At 35.8% G+C, this 23,154-nt stretch overlaps 1 protein-coding gene across 1 annotated transcript; it reads left to right on the top strand.

The window, feature by feature from the left end:
* Nucleotides 1–377: 377 nt before the first annotated feature.
* LOC131047898 (protein REDUCED CHLOROPLAST COVERAGE 2) lies at nucleotides 378–22,323 on the top strand. The gene is made up of 23 exons (XM_057981709.2): nucleotides 378–1,047; nucleotides 1,862–1,923; nucleotides 2,077–2,169; nucleotides 2,372–2,444; nucleotides 2,674–3,171; nucleotides 3,538–3,605; nucleotides 3,722–3,853; nucleotides 4,506–4,547; nucleotides 4,668–5,201; nucleotides 5,345–5,502; nucleotides 5,678–6,221; nucleotides 8,319–8,381; nucleotides 8,466–8,567; nucleotides 8,776–9,090; nucleotides 9,207–9,299; nucleotides 9,406–9,507; nucleotides 9,609–9,713; nucleotides 15,526–15,659; nucleotides 17,916–18,099; nucleotides 18,395–18,526; nucleotides 18,678–18,790; nucleotides 18,895–18,967; nucleotides 19,131–22,323. The coding sequence occupies exons 1-23, from the start codon at nucleotides 978–980 to the stop codon at nucleotides 21,909–21,911; spliced, it is 6,471 nt and encodes a 2,156-aa protein (XP_057837692.2). The 5' UTR covers nucleotides 378–977; the 3' UTR covers nucleotides 21,912–22,323.
* Nucleotides 22,324–23,154: the final 831 nt, after the last annotated feature.

The raw sequence follows: 23,154 nt of genomic DNA, 5'->3' as shown, positions 1-23,154 counted from the left end.
CTAACATACTGCTTGCTAGTTTTAATCCCATAGACTGATTTTTCTCACAGCTGTTAATAAAAATCTCTCACATTTATTCAGCAGCCAGAGACCAGAGGGCGATGGAGACGTGAACCAACAAATTACAGTGCTTGAGGCAAACACATGTACACTACCCAATAAGAAAGTAGGGCAGAAATTTAATCCATGTGACCGGAGGCTCCGAGGAGATAGAGAGACGACACGTGATGTAACAACAAAATTTATATGCCGCTAGATGGCAGGTGAAAGCGGACGGGCATATGGGGCTGAAGCCTCACGTTGGCCAGCGCCAATTTCCTTTTTTGTTTGTCCTTTAGACGGTCAAAATTAAGCTTGTTTAATTGTCTGAACAAGAGCAATTCCATTGGGATTGGGGAGGAGAGAAAAGATTGTGTTTTGACGATAATGAAGAGATGGAAAAATGAAATGAGAGGCCTGAGATCGAGATCTCTTCTGTAAGAGGCCAAAGCCACCTTATCCACAGCCTCGCAATGCCACCTCATCCAAAATTGGAGCCTCACGTTTCTATATTACCGATTTATCACCAACAGTGTCCTACTTCTACTCTTATCACAACCATCTGTCCCCTGTATCTCCCATGTCTTACTCTGCTAATAATTCTCATGTCTGAATCCCTGTTTGCTTAGCAGGCTTAGGAGGAAAATTCATTTTTTGCTTCTTTTTTTTGGTTCTTTCTGTTTTTTTTTCGTGAGAGGTTTAAAGCTTTTGGTTGCCCGGATTGTTGCTACTGTGTTTCAAGGCTTGTTCTTTAGTGTCTGTTTTCTTTTGTGGAGAGATTTGAGTCTGCAAATTAGCTTTGCAACTTCCCTGCCTGAAGACTGGTGTTTGTGGGAGATATTTAAGTAGGAAGAGTGTTAGTATTGCAGAGGAAAAGGATTGTTTATTTATAAAGAGGTGTTTTGGAGTACAAAATTTGGGATTGAGGCGAATGCGGTATGGCCCCCCGGACTGGCCGTGCTAAGCCACATAAGGCCAAAGGCGAAAAGAAGAAGAAGGAAGAGAAGAGTAAGCCTTAATTGCTGTTACCTGCCATTACAACGTAGTTTTCCTTCCAAATATCACTTACTGATTGCTCAAGTATTAGCTCCTTCAAATTCCTGAAATTAGATTTTTTTTTTTTTTTTCTGTTCTTGTTCAAAGTATCTGCTAAATTCTGCAGAGAAAATAATAGCTTCAATTTATTTAGATTTTTGTGAGGCTGTATATGTTATTGATGGTAAAGGAACATATGGATATCCTGCAACGTTGAGTTAGTCTTTCATTTTTATGTTATTGGCCTTGGGCTGTTTTCTGTCATTTTAAGCATTTTTAAAATTGTTTCTCCAAATCGGGAAGATAATGATTTTAATCAGTTCTACTGAGATTTGTGGGAGGTATTCTAATGCTTGCATTTTTCTTCCCGGTTTGTTTATCTTGTGTTACTGACTTGTCTTGAATATATGTTCCCTGAACCATAAAGGTACTAAAATGAGGCTAAATATTTAGGAAATATTTGGATAAGGTTTCTCTCTGATAAATGGTTTTGACTTAAATGGCAAGACAAGTTCACGACCCTTTTTAAACCAGGAGAACAGTGGAGAACTGTTAAATCTCCTGCTAGCAATAGTAACTTACTGTCGCACTTTGCACTAAAATAGTCCCGAGGCTCGAATCTTTTTGTGTCTGAATAAGACTCAGAGACGGTCTGGTGCAAGCATTTTTGCGTCATTGCAAAAACGCTGCATCATATAATGTTTATTATTATTAAACAAATACAAATAACAGAAAAATATGTTCTACTCGTAAATATTTAACTTCATGTATTGTTTGTTTCTTGTAGTTCTTCCCACTGTCCTGGACATTACAGTCAACACTCCAGATGAGTCTCAAATCATCTTAAAGGTACATTAACGCGTCTTCTGTTGTCTCAATCCAATTTATTCCACTTCGGATTAAGCTTTGTCAATTAAAATGAATATCAATCACCGTGCAACTATATGCCAGATGATGGATAATTATCAGGCTAGCTTGTAATTTTTTCTTTTATGGAAGCAGGGAATTTCCACAGACCGCATTCTTGATGTACGCCGATTGTTAGCGGTGAATGTGGAAACATGCCATCTGACTAACTATTCTTTGTCCCATGAGGTATGGACAATTTTTTCTATGGTTAGTGGATTGAACCTAAAGAGCAATAAGGATTTCAAACACCATGGGATCATTTCATTTGCACGCATTAAATATCCAATATCGAAGATATAAACATCCAAGAATACAAATGATGGAGCTTTACCACAGTACCATTTTATTCTCTTAGTAATATGTGAGAACTCTTGAATTTGTGAATCAGGTTCGTGGCGACAAGCTGAAGGATTCGTTGGATGTTGTGACCTTGAAGCCTTGTGTCCTTACCATTGTGGAGGGTAAACTGTTAAACTTGCATCTTTGTGTGATTATTCAAATAGCAAATAGCAAACAGCGGGATTTCTTGTTTTTTATTTCTTTGAAATTGTGATACCATCATCAAGATTTGTAATTAAAGCTAGAAAGTAACAATACAAAAGCTGGGATTCCTGTTTTGTGTCCGTAGTTAAATCTCGCATTCTAGCTACCTTAAGTAAATTGAAGATCTGATTCTTCTTCCCGTTACAGAGGACTATACCGAAGAGGATGCTATTGCACATGTTAGAAGGTTACTAGACATTGTGGCATGCACGACATGCTTTGGATCTTCAGGAAAGCAAATGGAGCCAAGGTCCGGGCAGGGAGGTGTAAAAGAATCAGCTCACTCAACAACAGATACAGAGCAGGCCAATGAAACTTCCGTTAAAAAATGCTCCAGTAATAAAGAAAGAAAAGAACTAAATAAGGATGGAAAAGTAGAATCTGACGACAAATCAGAGCTTCCCCAAAAAGTTGAAGGCAATCTTGACTCTACCATAAAAGATGATGGAGGAGAAAAGAAATCAAATAATGTTGTCAAAGGAAGTAACATGTCCTTGAAAGAAGGGAAATCTGAGGCTGTTGCAGCTATGGATGCTGCCAAAGAGGCAACAGAGAAAGGGGATATGACAGGAATGTGCCCTCCTTCTAAGCTTGGCCAGTTTTATGAGTTCTTCTCATTCTCACATCTCGTGCCCCCTATTCAATGTTCGTAGATCTTTCCCTCCAATTTCGACGAATTCAGAAACTAAATCTTTCATTCTTGTCTTTACGATAAAGATGATAAAAATACACATATTCGATGTTAATGTAGTTCTCTTTTCAAAAGCTTCTCTTCGTACCCTTCTAGCTTTCAAATTGGATTTCTTTTAGCTTATTAAGGAAAAGCTTCCTTCAAATATTTTAACTATATAGAATTGCCAGCAATGATCAAATTTTTAACTTTAGTTTTATTTATTTTTTGTCTTGTGAATCTTATGTTCTTTCAGAAAGAAAGCAAATTATGGACAATAATGTGTTTCCTTATAAGTGTGATATCAACTATAATGAACTTAATGATATTGGGATTTGCAGTTATAAGGAAGTCCACAAGGCAATCTGTTGAAGAAAAACGTTCTGAAGGAGAATTTTTTTCAATAGATGTGAGCATATTTTATTTGGAATGCATTATTTTTTATCTTTACCTTACACAACAACTTAGAGTGTTCTTGCTTCTTCTGTATTTCTCATCTTTTTAACGCCAAATCCACAAATACAGGTGAAGTTTTGCAATGGGAAGATGGTGACTGCAACAGCATGCACCAAAGGTTTTTATAGTCATGGAAAGCAACTTGTCCAAAGTCATACACTTGTCAACTTGCTACAACAACTGAGCAGGGCTTTTACTAATGTAAGTTTCGTACTGATTTATTTTACATTATTTTAATGGTTACCAAAAATGTTTTCTCCTCATGTGTACAAGTAAAACCTAAGAATTTAAACGTGAGTCATTTATGCACTCTTAATAGCTGGACAAGAATATTATTTGATGTGAAAAAGCATCCAGACATTGTTTGTTAAATATTAATGTTTGCATAAATAATATTGCTATATTGCTCTTTGTAAATGGAGATGTGAAAAACACCATCACACTATCTTATTTCATTGATCACAGAGATGACGTCTCTTCTCATCTATAAGGTGGCTAGTTATGTTTTGATACTTTTGCTTCACCTTTGGATAAGCTTGTAGAAAAATACAACTCGCAGGATGCTACTCATGAAAGAATCCCATATCTTAACAAACATCACTTTTGCAGGATAACAATACATAGAATAATAGTAGTAAATGTTCTCTACTTTTATTTTGTTTAAGTTTGTGTATTGCATGGCATGTTTCTCTCTGTATTTACAACAAGAAGATTTTCTCGAATTGCTATTGCATAAATATTTTCCAATCTCTTTGGTATGAATTTCTTTCAGCCATGGACAAAATATTGTTTGTTCTGTTTGCTATTTCTGTCTCAATCACTGGCAAAGTAATCTAAATATGCTGTCATGTAGGCTTATGATTGTCTAATGAAGGCCTTTTCCGAGCGTAATAAGGTATGTAGTTTATTTGTCTTATTGTTATAAATCACTTGCAAACATAGTTCCATTCCCATGGTCAGGCCAATTCTTAAATATCCGCTTTATCACAACCAAGGGTTTCAATTTCTCTTGCAGTTTGGAAACCTTCCATATGGATTTCGTGCAAACACATGGGTTGTCCCACCCATGGTTGCTGATTCACCATCTGTTTTCCCACCTCTACCAGTGGAGGATGAGAGCTGGGGTGGCAATGGTGGGGGCCAAGGAAGGGATGGGAAGAGTGATTTAAGGCCCTGGGCAACAGAATTTTCCATTCTAGCAGCGATGCCATGCAAAACTGTGGAGGAAAGACAAGTTAGGGATCGGAAAGTGTTTCTACTTCATAGTTTATTTGTTGATGTTGCCATCATCAAAGCTGTAGCTGCCATTCAGCACGTTATTGATAGGCACAAAATTTTAGATCAAACAAAATATCAAGATCCCACCAGAATATTGCATGAGGAAACTGTTGGAGACTTGAAGATAATGGTCACAAGAGATGTTCCAGATGCAAGCAGAAAACTAGATAAAAAGATTGATGGTAGCCAAGCCCCAGGAATGTCTTCTAGGGAACTTGCAGAAAGAAATTTGTTAAAAGGAATAACTGCAGATGAGAGTACAACTGTGCATGTAAGTATTCCTTTTAAGATTATTGATCTTTTTTTCCAGTTTGGATCTTTGGGTTGCAGAAATTTTGAATTAGAGGGATTTACAGCCAGAAAAATTCTAATCAAGCTTTGAAGCTGAATTTGAAATGTGAATTCAAATTGCAGGATACTGCCACTTTAGGAGTCGTTATTGTTAAACATTGTGGCTATACAGCAGTGGTGAAAGTTTTTGGCGATGTAGAAAAAGGAGTGGAATCTCTATCCCGGGAAATTGACATTGAGGATCAGCCTGAAGGGGGTGCTAATGCTCTAAATGTCAGTAGGTACTGCACTAAACCATCAAGAGCCTTGTTTCTTGTAGCTCATATACTTATATTTGCTGCCTCTGTAATGTTTATGTTCATACCTAGAATGTTGCATTTAGTATATCTATGTGCAAATCTTACCATAGCATGGGGTGCTTATATACTAATTATGTTTTACCACATTCTACTGCAGTTTAAGAACCCTTCTACACAAGGGAGCCCCCCGTGTACAGTCAAATTCAGCAATGCACCAATGCAATGGTTCTGAATCTGAGGATATGCAATCAGCAAGAACTTTGGTCCAGAAAGTTTTAGAAGATAGTTTACTTAAACTGCAGGAAGAACAAACTGATCATAGAAGGTTCATTAGATGGGAGCTTGGAGCATGCTGGGTGCAACACCTACAGAACCAACCAACATCAGAAAAAAATGAGACAAAATCTAGTGAGGAAAGCAAAAATGAACCTGTCATTAAGGGACTTGGGAAACATGGATTGCTAAAAGAGATAAAAAAGAAAACAACAGATGACAAGAATAATAAAGCTGAATCAGACAAGATAAAATCTCTTGACATCTCAGCTGGTAATGAAATTGAGAACAAAAGGCAGGTTACAGAAATAGCTTGTGACCGTGAAGCACAAAAAGAAGAAATAGAAAATGAACTACCACTGAAAAAATTGCTTCCAGAAGCTGCATTTATGCGGTTAAAAGAATCTGAAACTGGCCTCCATTGCAAGGTTTGTAGTATTGTACAACACCACATATTTTTGAGTTTTTCTTATATCAAAAAAAGAGCACTATACGCAATTTAGAGAGTAGGAGACTGTTTGGGCCACCTAATATTGCAATCCTCCAATTCCTAACAACCTTTGGTTCTGAAAGCCTTACAATCCTTTGGTACATTGTTAAGTGACCTTGAAATCTTCAAGCTAAAAGTTTTACATTTTGATATAACCATGTGTTGTGCACTGTGTACATAATATTCATTTTGTATTTGCATCTGTTGCTAGACCCCTAAGACCATTTGAGTATGGTCAAAAGTGTGTACCATAGTGTAGGATATTATACATTTCCCATTTTAACTTCTCTTCTTTAATGGAGCCCTTAATGCAATTCATTAGCTAACTATTTTCAAATTTTGCATTATTCATGTCTCTTCATGGGAAAGGGCTTTGTATAGTGTTCATCATGCTGGGACTCAAGATAACATTGAGAAATTTGAACATTAACACTGCATGTATGGCCTCATTGGCTAACTGTTTTCAAATTTTGCATTATTCATGTCTCTCTTCACAGGAAAGGGATTTGTATAGTGTTCATCATGTTGGGACTCGATAACATCAAGAAATTTGAACATTAACCTGTATGCATGGCCTAAAATGGGTAGCATTGAATCTCTAATAGTTACTGAGGCAGACTGTCTTTCTTGATAAAGCTTGCGAAAGGTGAGGCCATAATAGTAAATTAACTCTGTACCTCATCATACTGAAGAGCTTATTGTATCAGGCAAGACCAGCCAAGATTCCAATTTATGAAGACCCACCTTGTAGTGGCATCAAGTAGCCATTTTCTCTTTATTACAGAGTCTGTTTAATAAGGGCATGTGCCAGATGCATCTCAACCTCTGCTGTCCCATCAGCATCTTCCTTTTCTTCCATCATTAAGTTACCCTTTAATTTCACTTTTATATTTTGATTTGATCTTGCTTTTTCTCTTGGGGTTTCGCTTTTGTGACCATATAAGTAAAATCCATTTTATGATCATTCTTAGAATTGAAGCACATCAGTTCACTACTTTGAGTAGTAATGGTGAATATTTGTTCATTAGAAATTTTGATGTTTGTTAAAGACTCTTCAGAAGTCAAGTAGAGCCCTTGCATTTGCTCTAATTTGTTTAGACTCTGGAGTAGGAAACATCTATTGCTTCCTTAGAATGTGCTCCCAAACTATCATATCAAATGGACTGATAACTTCTCTCTTCTCTAAGACATACTCACCTATTGATATTCCTTGTTGATTTCTGCTAGCTTAATGAGTAAAAAGGAATCTTCTTAAATATTTACTTTCCTTAGATTGTGTTCTCAAAATATCATATCAAATGGACTGATAACTTCTCTCTTCTCTAAGAAGTACTCACCTATTGATATTTCTTGTTGGTTTCCGCTAACTTAATGAGTAAAAGGAAATATTCTTCAATCTTTGCTAATTGTCCTTCCAAGGCACATCTTTAGACCTGTAACAAGGGTTACGGACTTAAGAACTCAAATTTATTGTTGGATGTTTCTTCTAAGCCAACAGGATAAACTAAGATATTATCTCTTTCTGACAAGTGCCCCTGCTCCTCTCCATCCATTACTCCTTCAAGCAGCTTTATCAACTATAAGTTGATGGAACCCCATTAAAATTTTGGTAAGGTTTTTGTTCATGTATCGACCTGATCTATAGGGATGTTTCCAAGGGTGGCCTTCTGATGTCATATCTTTTAGCCATTTCAATGACTTCTTTTGAGCTGTCAATGTTCTGATTTCATGGGTTTGACAAAAGAGTATTTTTTAGGGCCACTGGAAAAAACCTTATCTCTGTCATTTCTCACTTGCTGATATATATATATATATATATATATATATATTCACAAGCATGCCAATAATAATCATTAATGTTTGATTTTGCCTATCCATTTTCTCACTAGTCATAGAAGAATCCAAGAGAGTTAAGCTTAGTATTAATTCAGGGATGGACAATTTCAATGGACCAAGTAACTTCAAAATTTCATCTCCTTGTGACAGTATTTTCATAATGATTAATACTCTGTTCACTTTTTGTTCTTGTGTACAGTCTCTGGATGATCTTATTGAGATGGCTCAGAAATACTACAATGATGTTGCGCTACCAAAACTGGTAAAATGGTAGCAAATTTATCATTTACAAATAATCATCTCAAGAATCATATTTAGCACTGTCTGATATATTTTCCTTTTTCAGGTAGCAGACTTTGGCTCATTAGAACTGTCACCAGTGGATGGGCGGACATTGACTGATTTTATGCATACACGAGGGTTGCAGATGCATTCTTTAGGCCGTGTGGTGAGCATACATCAATAAAATTATAAAAGCAAATAAATTTTTGGATTTCATTCATCATCTGTTGTTGTGGATTCTATGTTCTATTGAATCTTACCTTTTCTTACTCATGGCATAGCTTTTTGAAAACAACCATCCTTGATCCAATTATTCTTAAATTTTCATATTTTTCTCCAAACCTCATTTGAGCTAATTTTTGTAATTCGATCAGGTTGAACTTGCAGACAAACTTCCTCATGTGCAATCACTTTGCATTCATGAAATGGTGGTTCGTGCCTTTAAGCACATATTAGAAGCAGTAGTTGCTTCTGTTGAAAGCACTTCAGATTTGGCTGCAGCCATTGCTGCAGCTTTGAATATAATGCTTGGAACACCATCAAAAGAAAACAGTGATACTAATAGTGTAGATCTCTTTAAATGGGAATGGATTGAATTGTTTTTGAACAAGAGATTTGGATGGAAAATGAATAATTCACATCGCCAGGATTTGAGAAAGTGTGCAATTTTACGGGGAATTTGCCATAAGGTTTTTCACCTATTCTTTCAGACTATTATGAGAAATTTTGTCCGTTAACTTCTCTTATTTACCATGAAATGATCTTGATTTGCTTCAAATCATGTGTCTGAACTTTCTTAATTTAGGTGGGACTTGAGCTGGCTCCTAGAGATTATGATGTGGACAGCCCAAATCCATTTAGGAATATGGACATCATAAGCATGGTACCTGTCTATAAGGTAGAAGAACTGAACAATTTTGTTGCCATGTTGAGCATATTGCCTTCTGTTCTAGTCACTTGCACGTTTTAATAACAATTTTAACATTGTGTTGCTCCTTTTACAGCAAGTAGCATGCTCATCTGCAGATGGTCGGACATTGTTAGAATCATCAAAAACTGCTTTGGACAAGGGAAAACTTGATGAAGCTGTCAACTATGGGACCAAGGTATTAAAATCATCTCAGGAAAAAGAAAAAGAATTAGCGATTCATATAATTAATATATTCATCCTTTTAATTACATGTATTCTCTGTATTTCAATTCATAGGCTTTGGCAAAGCTGGTTGCAGTTTGTGGTCCTTACCATCGAATGACAGCTGGAGCATACAGCTTACTGGCTGTTGTATTATATCATACAGGGGATTTCAATCAGGTATGCAGATATCAAGACTCTCTCTCTCTCTCTCTCTCTCTCTCTCTCACACACACACACACACACACACACACACACACACACACACATGCTATGCACATGTGCACAAATTCTAAAGTAAAGCCAACTAGGAAATTTTACATTCATCCACATTCCCTCATAAATATCGCAACCTAAATATAATGTAGTATCATACGAATGAAATTGAATGAGCGCGACAAAATTCTAGTTGGAAAAGTGGGTGCTAGAAGTTTCTTGAAGTTGTGCAATGTCTCCATGTAGAATCTTCGTTCTAAAGCAACATAATGCTCCTCAGTGCATTCTTTCTGTCAAAAAATATGGTTACCCACATGTAAAAGAATGCATGCATTTGTCATTGCCCAGAAGTGAAAGTCTAGAAAGTATTGCTCCTAGAAACCAAAATATTTGTAACAAAAACTTCTCAGTTGGAAACCTACGTTAACTGACCTCTCTCCTTTAGCTGAACTTCTGAAAACAAATGTGTAAGCAATATAACTAATTTTCTTATACCAAAAAATAAATATATCAAAATATTATATTAGATTGTAAAAAGGTAGGTTAATTAGCATGCATGAAGTAGTTAAGAAAGGTGTTCATAGGTAATTCATTGTTATTGAATCTCTTTTGGAAATCTATTAAGACTGTAAAACAATGATGGAAAATATCCTATCCATGGAGTGAGTTGTATGAATTGAGTCCTCATTTGTGGTGTTCTTGGAACCCAAGCTATGATCCATAAAAAATATGCTGATTAAAATAAAGACAACTGAACAATTCATTCATAATTGCTTTTTAACTCTTGTATTTTTTAATGTGAATGTTTATGAGGGTTTTACCTATTGGTTTTCAGCCAATTGAGAAACCTAAGGTAAGAACACTTATCTAAGAGTAATTGGCCTCAATTTTTCCAAAAAAAGACTAAAATTAGGATATGTTTTAGGGGGTTGGGTTGGATTATAAAATGCCAACCAATAATTGTCTGCAGCCAAAAGAAGGTGCCAATTAAGCATATCAAAAAAATTGTTTTTTCCCTTGCTCCCAACCCAATTCCCAAGGCTCTATACATGAAAAATTTATGGTTTTACAATATTCGTAACCATATAGTGATCATTCATAAGAAATTAATTACTTCCCATGAGATTAAGTATTTAGTCACTGCGCCTAGATGATTGTCATTGTCCAAATAAAGTAAAACTATGAATTCAAAAAACCTTTCAAAATTGCAAATAGCTAGAGATTCATTTGTATTATGCTTTTACAATATTTGTAACCATATAGTGATCATTCATAAGAATTTTATTACTTCCCAGGAGATTAAGTATTTAGTGACTGCACCTAGATGACTGTCTGTCCAAATAAAGTAAAACTATGAATTCAAAAACCTTTCAAAATTGCAAATAGCTAGAGATTCATTTGCATGATCACAATAGAAGAAAGTCCGAGTATTAAAAATTCATCTTAGCATTTCCATTCTCAACAAGCCCTTTACTTCTAATAGCACTTAGATACAAGTCTTCCTCATGATTGGCCAACATTCATTTGAGAGGGAGTTACATGTAATCTGTAAAGAAAAAAATATATCTGTCAAGTATACCAGTAACTACATCCAAACCAAAATTTGTTAAAGATGTCACAAAGTTTTGCATGGCAACACTAAGCAGGTTTTTTCATCTATAAGTTGTGCCAAATGCCAAAACTTAAATGTTATAATTGATTGCTAAATAGGGACATCGATTAATAAGAAAGGCATTTGTGTGGAAAAATAGTTTGTTTAGATCCAATACTCAATATAGAAAATAATGTTAAAATGTAACAAAAAATACACAACTCAAGATGTATAGGGGATACCAATGTAACCTTATCATATTTGTGTTCACAAATAGAAGTACCCATAACGAAGAGATAAACCATGCAATGTTTTTTAAGAAAGAATCACTCAAAGCTATCTCTTGCTATGAGATCCAAACCTACAACACTACTCTTACTACTCGATAGAATTGATCCATAACCATGATTATTAGTATTATAATGGTAAATGTTTCTCTATATATTCTCTCATCTAATAACCTTGGGGTTAGGGTACACCGTAAAACCTTAACACACCCACACACATTAGTTGAACTAATTACCAACTATAAATTACCCCATAAGTTGAGCATTTGACCCAGTACATCAATTATCCACTAGGCCTATCCTATCTTTAAATGGGTTAAGCATGGCACATGATAGTCATGCCATTAACCCCATATACATCATAATGTCATGGCTTTATGTCTATAAAATTCTGCCCAATTATATCCTAACATTCTACCTAATAAGACTTTCACAAACTTGTATACACCTTCACATGATTGTCTATCATCCATATGTGACACGTTCGTGATAGGTGATGCTCCTTGATGGTACCATCCTCTATTCTACTCTAATTCTACACTTGTTGGTGGGTGTCCTCTAATGTTGTGTATACTATACTCATTGCTTGTCTGATACAATACATGTCCATACTCATTTTTCTTCTAATGCCAAGCATAGCCATGTTTTCTTCTTTGATTCCATTTATCCATACTCATTGTTCTTTCATCCTCCACAATATGCTTCCATGATTGTTGCCTCTCATGGTGATGTGGATCTTGATATACCAAAACCTTGAATCTTCAAACTTTGTCTGCCACCTATTCCTTCAGCTATTGAGTAAATGAAAGACAAACTTCCTAAACAAGTATCCAAGACCTCATATTCTTCTTTGGATTTTCATTTTTCACTTCTTCAAATGCATGCTCATCCCCTTGTTTTAATTCTTTGTTGTTATCTTTGGATATCTTAATGTGTCATTTAGATTATTCTTTGTGATCTTCTTTAGATTGATCCATTTGCGCCTCTTTATTCTCTTCTTCAAGCTTCTCCTAATGCTTATCCTTGATATAATAATTAATACCCTGCTATTTCAACTTCTTTTTCTAGATTGAAAGTTCCATGAACCTTTTCTGCACATCAACATTAACAACTTAAAACTTCCCAAAGCCTCTAACCAAACATAACCAAGCATCATATCCAAACCATCCATGTCAATAACATAGAATCCTATGTTATAGGGGGGCACATCCCTGCCCCTCAAACTGTTTACCCCATCTGGAGGGACTTTAGCAGATGTCCCTTGGCTGTCCCCCCCAGGTGAGAAAATGCAGAAACATCCTGAAATGCAACCCCAAAATCAGGGACAGCAAGAAACACATAGGGGACACCTAACACCCCCAAGGCAGTCAGGTATGTCTAAGATGTCCCTTGACCATCCCGAGGACAGCCAGACATCCCCTATTGAAAAGCAATTTTAAATAATGTTTAAAAAAATATCATTCACAACATTAAAAAACTATTAAATTTATCATGACAGCATTATAACAGTAGTATAACATGACAGCACTATAACAGCAATTAAATTAATCATGACAGCAGTGACAACAACTGTAGTATAACAGCAATAAATATATCATGATTCAGATTCATAGTTAATGATATAAGTTATGTAACAGTTAATATCAATAGCAATAATTTGGATTTCCGATTTCATTGTTCAAAAAAGCATCACTCTTCAAAATTCTTGATATGATATTAGAGTCAGTTAATATTGTCAGTTGCAAAAGAGATTAAAGGTGCGTTTTCCATGGTCTGGTACAGTCTGGTATTGTATGAGAAGTACAAACAAACAATTTCTTTTTAGAATGTGGTTGGCATGCAGACATCATCCAACATCATTTTAGCATTGTCATGTTATATTGCTTCTGTTATACTGCTGTATGATTAACTTGTAGAAATTTCATATATATATAGCTGTCCCCCTGCCATCCCCAAAATATGGCCCTCGGACTGTTGTCCACCCCTGTCGTCTTGTCCCAGAAATGCCATTGAACATTGTAGAAATCTAATTAGCCACTTCAATGTTGATGAGGTTAAATCTGCTGTTAGGATTTGTGGACACTATGGCCTTCTCCTTTCTAATACACTATGAGCTTGAAATATTGAAGTTTTCTTAGTAGTAAACAATGAATTTGAACTTTTTTTCTACTTTTCTTGATCCAAAATTAGGGTTTTCTCTTCCTTTTCTGCTGCTTCTTTCTCTTGTGCTTTTATTAGTTTGTTCATCTCCTCAACACGAGATTCAATGTTATTATTCAATTTGGTTAACACCTTTTTATTTCCTAATTCTCCCTTATAGAGTCTATCTCTTTACATATTAGTAAGTTTCTCAAGTTCCCATTTAGCTAAAAAACAATGTTCAACCTTGTCCCAAGTGAAAATACCCCTATTGTTCTCAAAGCTCATTCACCAATGCAAAGATTCCCCAATCCAGGTCACAAATGAAAAGAATGCACCAATAAGGGTTATGAGATCTCTCCTTTTTATAAGTAGACCGCCAATCTCTAGCAGTACTATCTTCATTTCCAGAAAATTTGTATTTTCTCATGAATCCAATTTCAAATAATTAATTAAGGTTGCAAGAAAAAATGCCTTCTAAAGGTCTCCCTTCATATTACAATTTTTAAAATGACAACTATGTAGGCTGGTATATCTGAAAATCTCCCTCTCGAGGCAAAAACCAATGGTTGAATTGCTAGTCTAAAATGCAAGATATGAAGATTTTCCATTGCTTTGCCATGCATAAGAAACAACAGTTTGGTTGTCCAAAAGATCAACTTCATTTCATATTACTTCTAGGGGCAAAAATATTACATAAATCAAATAACAAGGTTAGAAGAAAAATCTCTCCTTAAGTAAGCCAATAAAAACAATATTTCAGCTTGGGCCCCAAGAGGCAAAAGACAACCTCCTTCCAAAAACATTGAGTTCAACTTTAACAAGAAAATACAACTATTGCTTAAGAAGTCTTAGCTCCCCTAAGCTGCAATGTGCATTCATCATGAAAAGTGGCTATGCACTTTGCACATAAATTTTTGGGAAGGAATCTTTAAAAGTACTTATTAGTATATTAATTGATAGAAAGGAAAATTAAATTTCTACTTAAGATTCGAAGAGGAAGGTTGTAAAAATATTTCTAGAGAAAATTGAAGGGCTTTCATTGTGTGATCATATATAACATCATTAAGGAATTAAAGGTAACAAAGCAAGTATTAATCTTAGGTCTTAGTTCAACAAATGTGGAAATGATTCTTTTGCAAAGAATTCCCTTTTATTCCAAGATAATCCATCAGCCATACCAGTGGATATCTCTATTCTTCCTCAAACAAGGCATATGTATCTGCATAGAGAATTATAAGAGTACTCCACTGTAAGAAAGTGAAAATATCTTATATTATGATGATATCACCAATGCAAAGATTACATCAACAATTGTGTGCATCAAGACAAGCTTTAACTTCTTATGCTTACTTTTTTTCATTCAAGCTTAGCTAGGTAAAACGACTTTCCCAAAATGTATTACAGGAATGAGAAAAGGGAACAATTTTTTATTTATTGATCACCTAGCTATGCCACATTAAGGTTGTGAGATCATGGTTTACTATAGGATGATCAGATCAACCACTTAGAATCAGTAAGAGATATCGACTTGATTGTAAAAAAACCTTCTTTCAAGGAACTTAACACTGAGTCACCATCCTTAAGTATATACTTGCTTGGTGGCTAAAAATATGCTCAGATTCTTCCTGCTGAGTTCAGAAATCCTAACATCTTCAAATTTGTAATATCAAGATTTTGAGTCTATTCAAGAGAGAAAGAAAGAGAAGAGAGGTTAAGTTGAATGACATGTTTCTGAACTTCTTATTTGATGGAATAGGCTATGATATATCAGCAAAAGGCTTTGGATATCAATGAGAGGGAGCTTGGCCTTGACCATCCAGATACCATGAAAAGTTATGGCGACCTTGCTGTATTCTATTATCGGCTTCAACACACTGAATTGGCACTGAAGTAAGTTAAATGTTGCCCCTTTCTCTGCTTTCAGTATTAAAAATCATAAACTCTTTCAGGTTTCTATAACTTCATTTTCATGCTTCGGATAATGAATTTAATATGAAAATTTATCTGTTGACCACTTCCTTTTACTTTTTGTAATCCTTCTGGACACCATGGTAGTTATACATACAAAGAATAGTTCTTTCATCAAACAAATTGGATAAGAGTGCTGAATTCCAAACATTAACTGTCAGCTACGATAATTGCACTCAGTAAAGTTGTGTTTTTCTTCAGTTTCCTATTATCTTGGTTTGATTTTTTATTTTCATTTTTCATTTGTCTGATTTTGGTTTCACTGCATGAGATGTATATTGATTCTGGTCTGATTTGATTTTCGTCTGTCCAAGCAGATTCTATGCTTGGAGTTCAAGTCATTCCAAATGAATCAATGAAATGAAGTCATTTCTCACTGAGCTTTGAAAATATTTATTGCTTAAACATTTCTATGATTCTGATTTTTCCCCTCTTAAAAGTTTCTAAATTGACAAACTCATGTGCTTTCTGCAATATGAAATCCCAGTTTTCAACACCAGAAGTGTAAGAGTAATGTGTGCTGCCCTTTAACTTCTCCCTTCAACTTTCTCAGTATGCTTGTTTTTTATTCCTACATGTAACTACTTTTAGTATTTCCATGTGTAATCTATTTGAAGTGTTGACTTTTATCTACGATGAAGTAACCCTCTAAACCACAAGCAGGGTGGGTTACAAATGGGTATGTAATGCCCCAGTTTATTGTGTATTAATTACAAAATTATTAATACATATCTGGGACATACGATAAAATATAATCGAATAATTAACAATGATCAGTAGTAGTTATAATAATCATAGTTTTAAAACTCGAGAGTAATTGTGAACTGCAACTGTGGCCAACTTTCTCACCTACTCACAGACAAGGCAAGTTTCAGGAAGTTATATGCCAGAACTCTTGGCAAGTGTGCTGAAAACTTGTCTGCTGCTGTGTTTTTCCAAATTAATGAATTTAAGTACTTTTTAATTTGTTGATTTTTTGCCAAGTTGCTGAGTCTGAGCCAAAATTGGGGCTACCAAGTTTTGCCAAGTCACAGGGTTTAAGACTGATAATAATAGTATTGTCACTAATATACCACCAATATTTTTATAATTATATTATGTGTGGGAGGAACACTTTGATAATTCATGATATTAGTAGGTCATCAACAATAATAGCATTCTTATTAGTCTGTCATTGATTACTACAACTGAGAGATTATGTTGATTTTATTACTATATAGTTAATGCATATTATTTCATGAATGTGAAATTAACTGTCATTTTTATAACTTAGTTGATAAGAACCCAGAGTGATGTTGAAATTATTTAGGACTACTGTAATTGAAACCATAGTTTGCAAACTTGGGCTTGACTCAGACTCAGCAGACCCCATATTTAAAGACTCAGTGAAAACTTAGGACAAAATTGGCAACCTAAAAATACATAAATTCAAAACTCAGCATTCATAAGTTCCCCCTAAATACTTGCCAAGTACTCATGATTTTGGCACTGCAACTCGTGAGTTGAAAACTGCTAATACTCACAGGGCAAAAAAAGTCACAAGTACTTGGCGAGTTTGCAATCTATGGTTGAAAGTTAAACTATTATTATTGTTATTCAAATTAGTTATTTTACTAGCTAATGATATTAAAAATGTTGTTTACATATTAAATCATTGGATGTGTTTTCAAGAACTAGACCATTAACATAAAAAATGTTTGGTTAATGATTTATTAGGAGGGATAATGACACAGGAAGCTTGTGTTGGACTAAAAAAGTACATATCAGGTTGATATCTTGATAGAAATAGCATTGTTGAGAGCAAAAACACTTGAATAATGAAAGATCTGACCTGAATTTTTAGCGCAAAAGCTTTTAGAAAACTTGAGAATGTTGTAATCCAAACTGTAGGTACTGCTAGAAAAGATAGAAATGAATGGTAATAATAAGGCATGTAGCTAAACCTATTCCTGTGGTTTATCACATCCAGGCTTACATAGGATATGACACTTAATTGTCTATCATCTAAGGATTACAGAAAAGCATAGAGATGTTATACACTAATGGGCATAATGATGTTAAACTCTTCCAATGTTAATAGGAGCATCTAGCTATCGAATAAGATTCACTTGATTGACTAATAGTTGATATCTCTTAAGTCTGTGCATTTTTAACAAAACTGTGAGGCCTTGTATGCAGATACGTCAATCGTGCATTGTATCTTTTGCACCTAACATGTGGACCATCACACCCAAACACTGCTGCAACGTACATTAATGTTGCTATGATGGAAGAAGGTCTGGGAAATATCCATGTAGCTCTAAGATATTTGCATGAAGCCTTAAAATGCAATCAAAGACTGCTTGGAGCAGATCATATACAGGTAACTCACTTAGTGGTACACATGCATTCAGAAAACAATTTTCAAGAAGTCAGATGGAAATTAAGTAAAAGAACTGTTCTCATTTATTGGATTAGAGGAAACCAAGATTACTTGCAGACATAATCTAATATTCACTACTGTTTTCCTTACCTGGGTGACTTTCAAGCCTGTTTATAATGATTGTGAAGAAAAATTGCATCACATAATTTATCATGAAGCATACGTTATGAGATCATGCTGGTAATCCTCAATTTGTCACAGCTGAATTATTTTTGCTCTTTTATGTTTTTTGCAGACTGCCGCTAGCTATCATGCAATTGCTATTGCTCTTTCATTAATGGAAGCATATTCTTTAAGTGTTCAGCATGAGCAGACAACTTTGCAAATTTTACAAGCAAAGCTTGGCTCCGAAGATTTACGTACGCAGGTATTGTAGGACATAAAATTAGATCAGGTATTTTATTGAGTAAACGGGCATGCAATGAAAGCAAAACAAGCACTTATATTTTACAGAGTCTACTTTAACGGTTTAACCTATACCTCATAGTCCAGTCACTAATCTAGTTTGTTGGAGACAGGATGCTGCTGCATGGCTGGACTATTTTGACTCAAAGGCCTTGGAGCAGCAAGAAGCTGCACGTAATGGTACTCCAAAACCAGATGCATCCATAGCCAGTAAAGGCCATCTTAGGTACTGCAAAGCTATGCTCTATCAGCTATATTTTTTGGTCAAAACTATATTTCCACATTATGACAAAAATTAAATGTTGACTTTACCCTGATTAATATGTTCAGTGTATCCGACCTGCTGGATTTTATAAATCCAAATGCAGAGATGAAAGATAAAAAGAAGCAATCTCGTATCAAGGTAGGTCTTATATATTTTCCAGTCTGTTCCATTGCATCATGATTTACAACCTCCATTAATCATCTGTATGGTGCAAATAAATCCTTTCGTATGCATCTAGTTTTGCATGTTCTTTCAAGAACTAATATTAAACTATATCCAATTTTGGATTGATATGTCACAGTTAAGAAGTAAACCTGCCCAAACCCAATGGAGCACAGAGATGGATGATTTTACAAAAGAAATTCAACTTTCCCCGACTTATGATATTCAGAAACAACTTTCAGAACCAGAACAGAGTGGAGAACCAACTATAAGCACTAATGTCCCTACTAAATCAAAAGATGACATAACTGGACTGGATGTAGAAGGCCAGACACCTGCCTCTGAAGTTTCAGCAGCTGAAAGCATGGAGGAAGAAGGATGGCAAGAGGCTGTTCCAAGAGGCCGATCTAGCAATGCAGGAGGTCGTAAATTTGGCATAAAAAAGCCAAATCTTACAAGATTGAACACTAATATGTCAAACAACACATTGAATAGCCCAGAACCTGCACATAATAGAATAAACAACAATAACACAAATGACAGCGTATCAGCTTCTAAAAGGAAAATCATGTCTTCTGGAGCAAATAATAATTTTACATCAAGAAATGTTTCTGCAGATTCAGTGGCCTCAAGAAAACTGGTAAAGGCTTCAACTTTTAATGGCAGACCCATGCCATCCATCAAGCCTGGTATAGGAACAGACAACTTCGGTACTTCACAATTGATAACAAGCAGCCCCAAATCCTCACCTACTACTCCTGGTGTTACAAATCCATCAAAAGTAAGCAATGACACAGAGGGAAAGCATGTGCCTAAACCAACTCGACAAACAACTCCACTGAAAACAGCAATTCCTGTTTATAATAAAATTCCATTGACTACAACAGCAACAAACTCATCAAGTGCTATTGTAGCTGCTATTCCTGGGAAAACTCCTTCATACAAAGAAGTAGCTTTAGCACCTCCTGGAACTATAGTAAAAGCAACACTGGATACAGCCAAACAGGATGCCCCAGATGCTCCTCAAGATGATACAGAAATGCAGACTGAAAAAGAATCCAGAGTAGAAAAGGAACAAGAGGTAGTTATCAAGGAAGAGGAGAAGTTGAAAACAGAGCCTGTGGCCGAGAAAGATGAGTACATATGTACATGTAGAGCAAAGAAGGGTGTAGAAATTATAAAACAAGAAATAACTATAGAGAAAACCAGTCAGATAGAACCAGTGGAACTTGAACAAGTAAAATCAGAAATGAAAATGACTAACTCAAACAATGAAATTGAGGCAACTGATAGTTCAGTCCAATCTTTAGAAGAGGAAAAGCTTTGTCCAAATGTAGGTTCTATTTCATCCTCTGAAAACGTAAATTGTACCGAACAGGTGACATCTGGCAGAGATGTTGAAACGCCTACTTCCCCCAAAAACGGGGATTCCGAGGAATCTCCTAAAAATTCTGCTTCTCAAGAAAAGACACAAATTGATTTTAACAGTGCTGGCAATAGTTCTGCGGATCCAGAGATCTTGAAGGTGGATGAAGAAGAAAAGGTGCTTGTATCAGAAGGAGGTCATTCTGGAGAATTAACTGTTACAAGTCCTCAAGAATCTAGCAAAAAACTTTCTGCAGCTGCTCCACCATTCAATCCAGGCATGTCACCACCTATACTCCCAATTTTTGGGCCAATTGCTGTTACACCATTCAAAGATGGAAGAGCTGCTGATACAGGTGGAATTTTACCTTATCCCACCATACCTCCTGTTAACAACACCATGGCAGCCGTTACACCTATCCGTAAATCACCTCATCAGTCTCCAGCAGCAAGAGTACCTTACGGCCCTCGTTTGGCAGGATACAACAGAACACTCCCCCGTGCTCCTCGCGGGAAGCAAGCTACAACCACTTCAAATGGTGATCAAAACTGTCATAATGTTCCTTGCAGTATGAACCCTAATGCTGTTGAATTTGTACCTGGAAAAGCTTGGCAATCCTCCAATTCTGTGTCTCCTCTTGCCTCACCAGTACATACCAACTCCGGTGAGGATGATATAGAAGTTCAATCTGATGGGAATGAAAAGTCTTCAATGTCTGAGCCCATAACAGTTGATGATGTCCCAGAAGAAGTGGTTTCAACTATGGTGGAAGAGATGGCTATTCCCGAACAAAAAATGCCAGAAACGGCTTCAGACACTACAATCTCAATTGAAAAAAATGAAATCGCTCTCATAAATAATCAAGTAAGTGAAGCACAGCAGGCCAATTCATCAGAAGCTTACTCCAGTCAAGATGAAATCAATAAACAGCAAGATTCAAGTGCTGCTCAAAATTCAGCAGCAGATGAGGATAATTTTCAAGATTCTGGAATTGAGCAGCCTGTGTGTAAAAGCTCAAAGACCATTTCATCTAAGCCCTGGGCAGACTATGCTAGCAGCGAAAGTGAAACTGAGGCCGATGATGCTACTGCTGCTGATGCTGCTTTGGATGCTGTTGAAGGTGACAGTGCGATAGTTGCCATTGTCTACACACCGAAGGGAAGGCATGATATGGGTACAGATGAAGCCTCAGCCAACATCCACTTTGAAAGTTCCCACTATTCTAACGGTCAAATTACTGAACAGATGAATCAATATGATCATAAGGATGATGATGGACAACGACCAGATGAAGAGCATCTGCCCGAAAATGGACACACAATGAGTGAATGCTCTGAGGGCAGCGACAGTGGTAGTGGAGAAGCTGGTGCCAATGGAAAACAGAGCGATGGGGACAGAGATGGCTTCACTCTAGTGACCAACAAGAGGAGAAATTATAGGAACCATCAATTAAAGACCTCAAAGAATGATTCTTTTTACAGAAGGAAGACGACAGAAGCCCCAGGAAACCATACAAATGGAGAACCTCTTACAGCTCCCTTGGTCAGTCCCTAGTTAATGTTGAGTAGCCTATTTTTGCCTGCAACGTTCCACAAACTGAGACTTTCCGCAATAGCTGTCGATTCCTTGGGATAACCCCGGTTGCAGTGACTATAAATAAGTTCCTTAACAGAAAAACGAGGATAACTTTAAGTAATCATGGTCAGAGAACATTTTCTATATTTTATGCATAAGAGTAAGTCAGAAACCTGTTTAAAAGTTTTGTGGAATGAGTCATAGCAGGCATGTACTTGTTCATTCTTTATAGCATGCTGTGAAGAAACCTCCTCAGAGTCCACTTCTTGTCCAATGGAGATGCAAATCTTAGTCCCAAGGATCGAAAGAACTAGACGAGCATTGTTTACTGTAGAAAGCTTTCAATTGCCAATATATCAGGAATTAAGGAGGTTATTTTTTTAAAACAGTATGCTATTGTCATCTGAGAGTACTTTGAAGTCATGTAGCAGGGTATAATTTTTCATTTTCTACAGCCATTACCCTGCCACATGATTTAAAAAGTAAAACGTTTCAAGTTTTATATCCCTCGATCAAGAAAATGACTTCCAAACAATTTGCCATTGAGAGGTGATTTAAGTAATTAAATTTGAAGTTGTTGAATAGAGAACAAACTAGTAAGACCAAAAAGCTTATAAACCTATCACATGGAGTTCAGTAATGCAATGCACATGTTTTAAAGAAGAGCAAATGGCACGTTAATTAATAGGGGCCTCATGCTCATGTAAGCGAAGAAGTTATAATTATAGGATTTCAATTTTCTTTTCTCAAATTCATATTTTTATTTTATTTTATCAAGTATCTTAAAGACTTCAATTCTATAATGGTAAATTGTATACAGATGCCCTCTCTCTTATGTTTGAGTCTACTTGGAGTGTCCTTTATGCATAACAAGTCTATAAGTAGTATGTTATTACATGAAGTTTGGTTTAAAACATTATCTTGTCTTGTTTTGTCTTCATTGTTCCTCATCTCAAGGAATTAATTTTAGTTTCTAGATCTCCTATTAGTTATCTTGGATTAAATAGATAGGACTAGAGTTGACCTAGGTCTTTTTTGTATATGCAAATTGAACCTCAAACTTTTAAAATTCAAATTGTAAATTAAGCTGTGTGAACCTTTTTCACTTGCCATTATGAGCCGACCTAAACACATTTAGTGGATATGTGTGCTTTGTTAGTGTATTTAAGGAAATTCATCATGTATTTTGAAATCATCAAGGATTATGAAAAAGCAATGCCAT

Source organism: Cryptomeria japonica, chromosome 3 (genome assembly GCF_030272615.1).
Source record: "Cryptomeria japonica chromosome 3, Sugi_1.0, whole genome shotgun sequence".
Classification (NCBI taxonomy): domain Eukaryota; kingdom Viridiplantae; phylum Streptophyta; class Pinopsida; order Cupressales; family Cupressaceae; genus Cryptomeria; species Cryptomeria japonica.
Note: the sequence above shows the minus strand (reverse complement) of the source record. Positions and strands in the feature narration are given on the sequence as shown.

What these genes read in the sequence shown, in the direction of transcription:
- LOC131047898 (XM_057981709.2), top strand. Translation starts at nt 978, where the DNA reads ATGGCCCCCCGGACTGGCCGTGCTAAGCCACATAAGGCCAAAGGCGAA. An exon ending in CCTTTTCCGAGCGTAATAAG is followed by an intron (nt 4,548 to 4,667) that starts GTATGTAGTTTA and finishes TTTCTCTTGCAG; the next exon opens with TTTGGAAACCTTCCATATGG. An exon ending in ATGTTGCGCTACCAAAACTG is followed by an intron (nt 8,382 to 8,465) that starts GTAAAATGGTAG and finishes TTCCTTTTTCAG; the next exon opens with GTAGCAGACTTTGGCTCATT.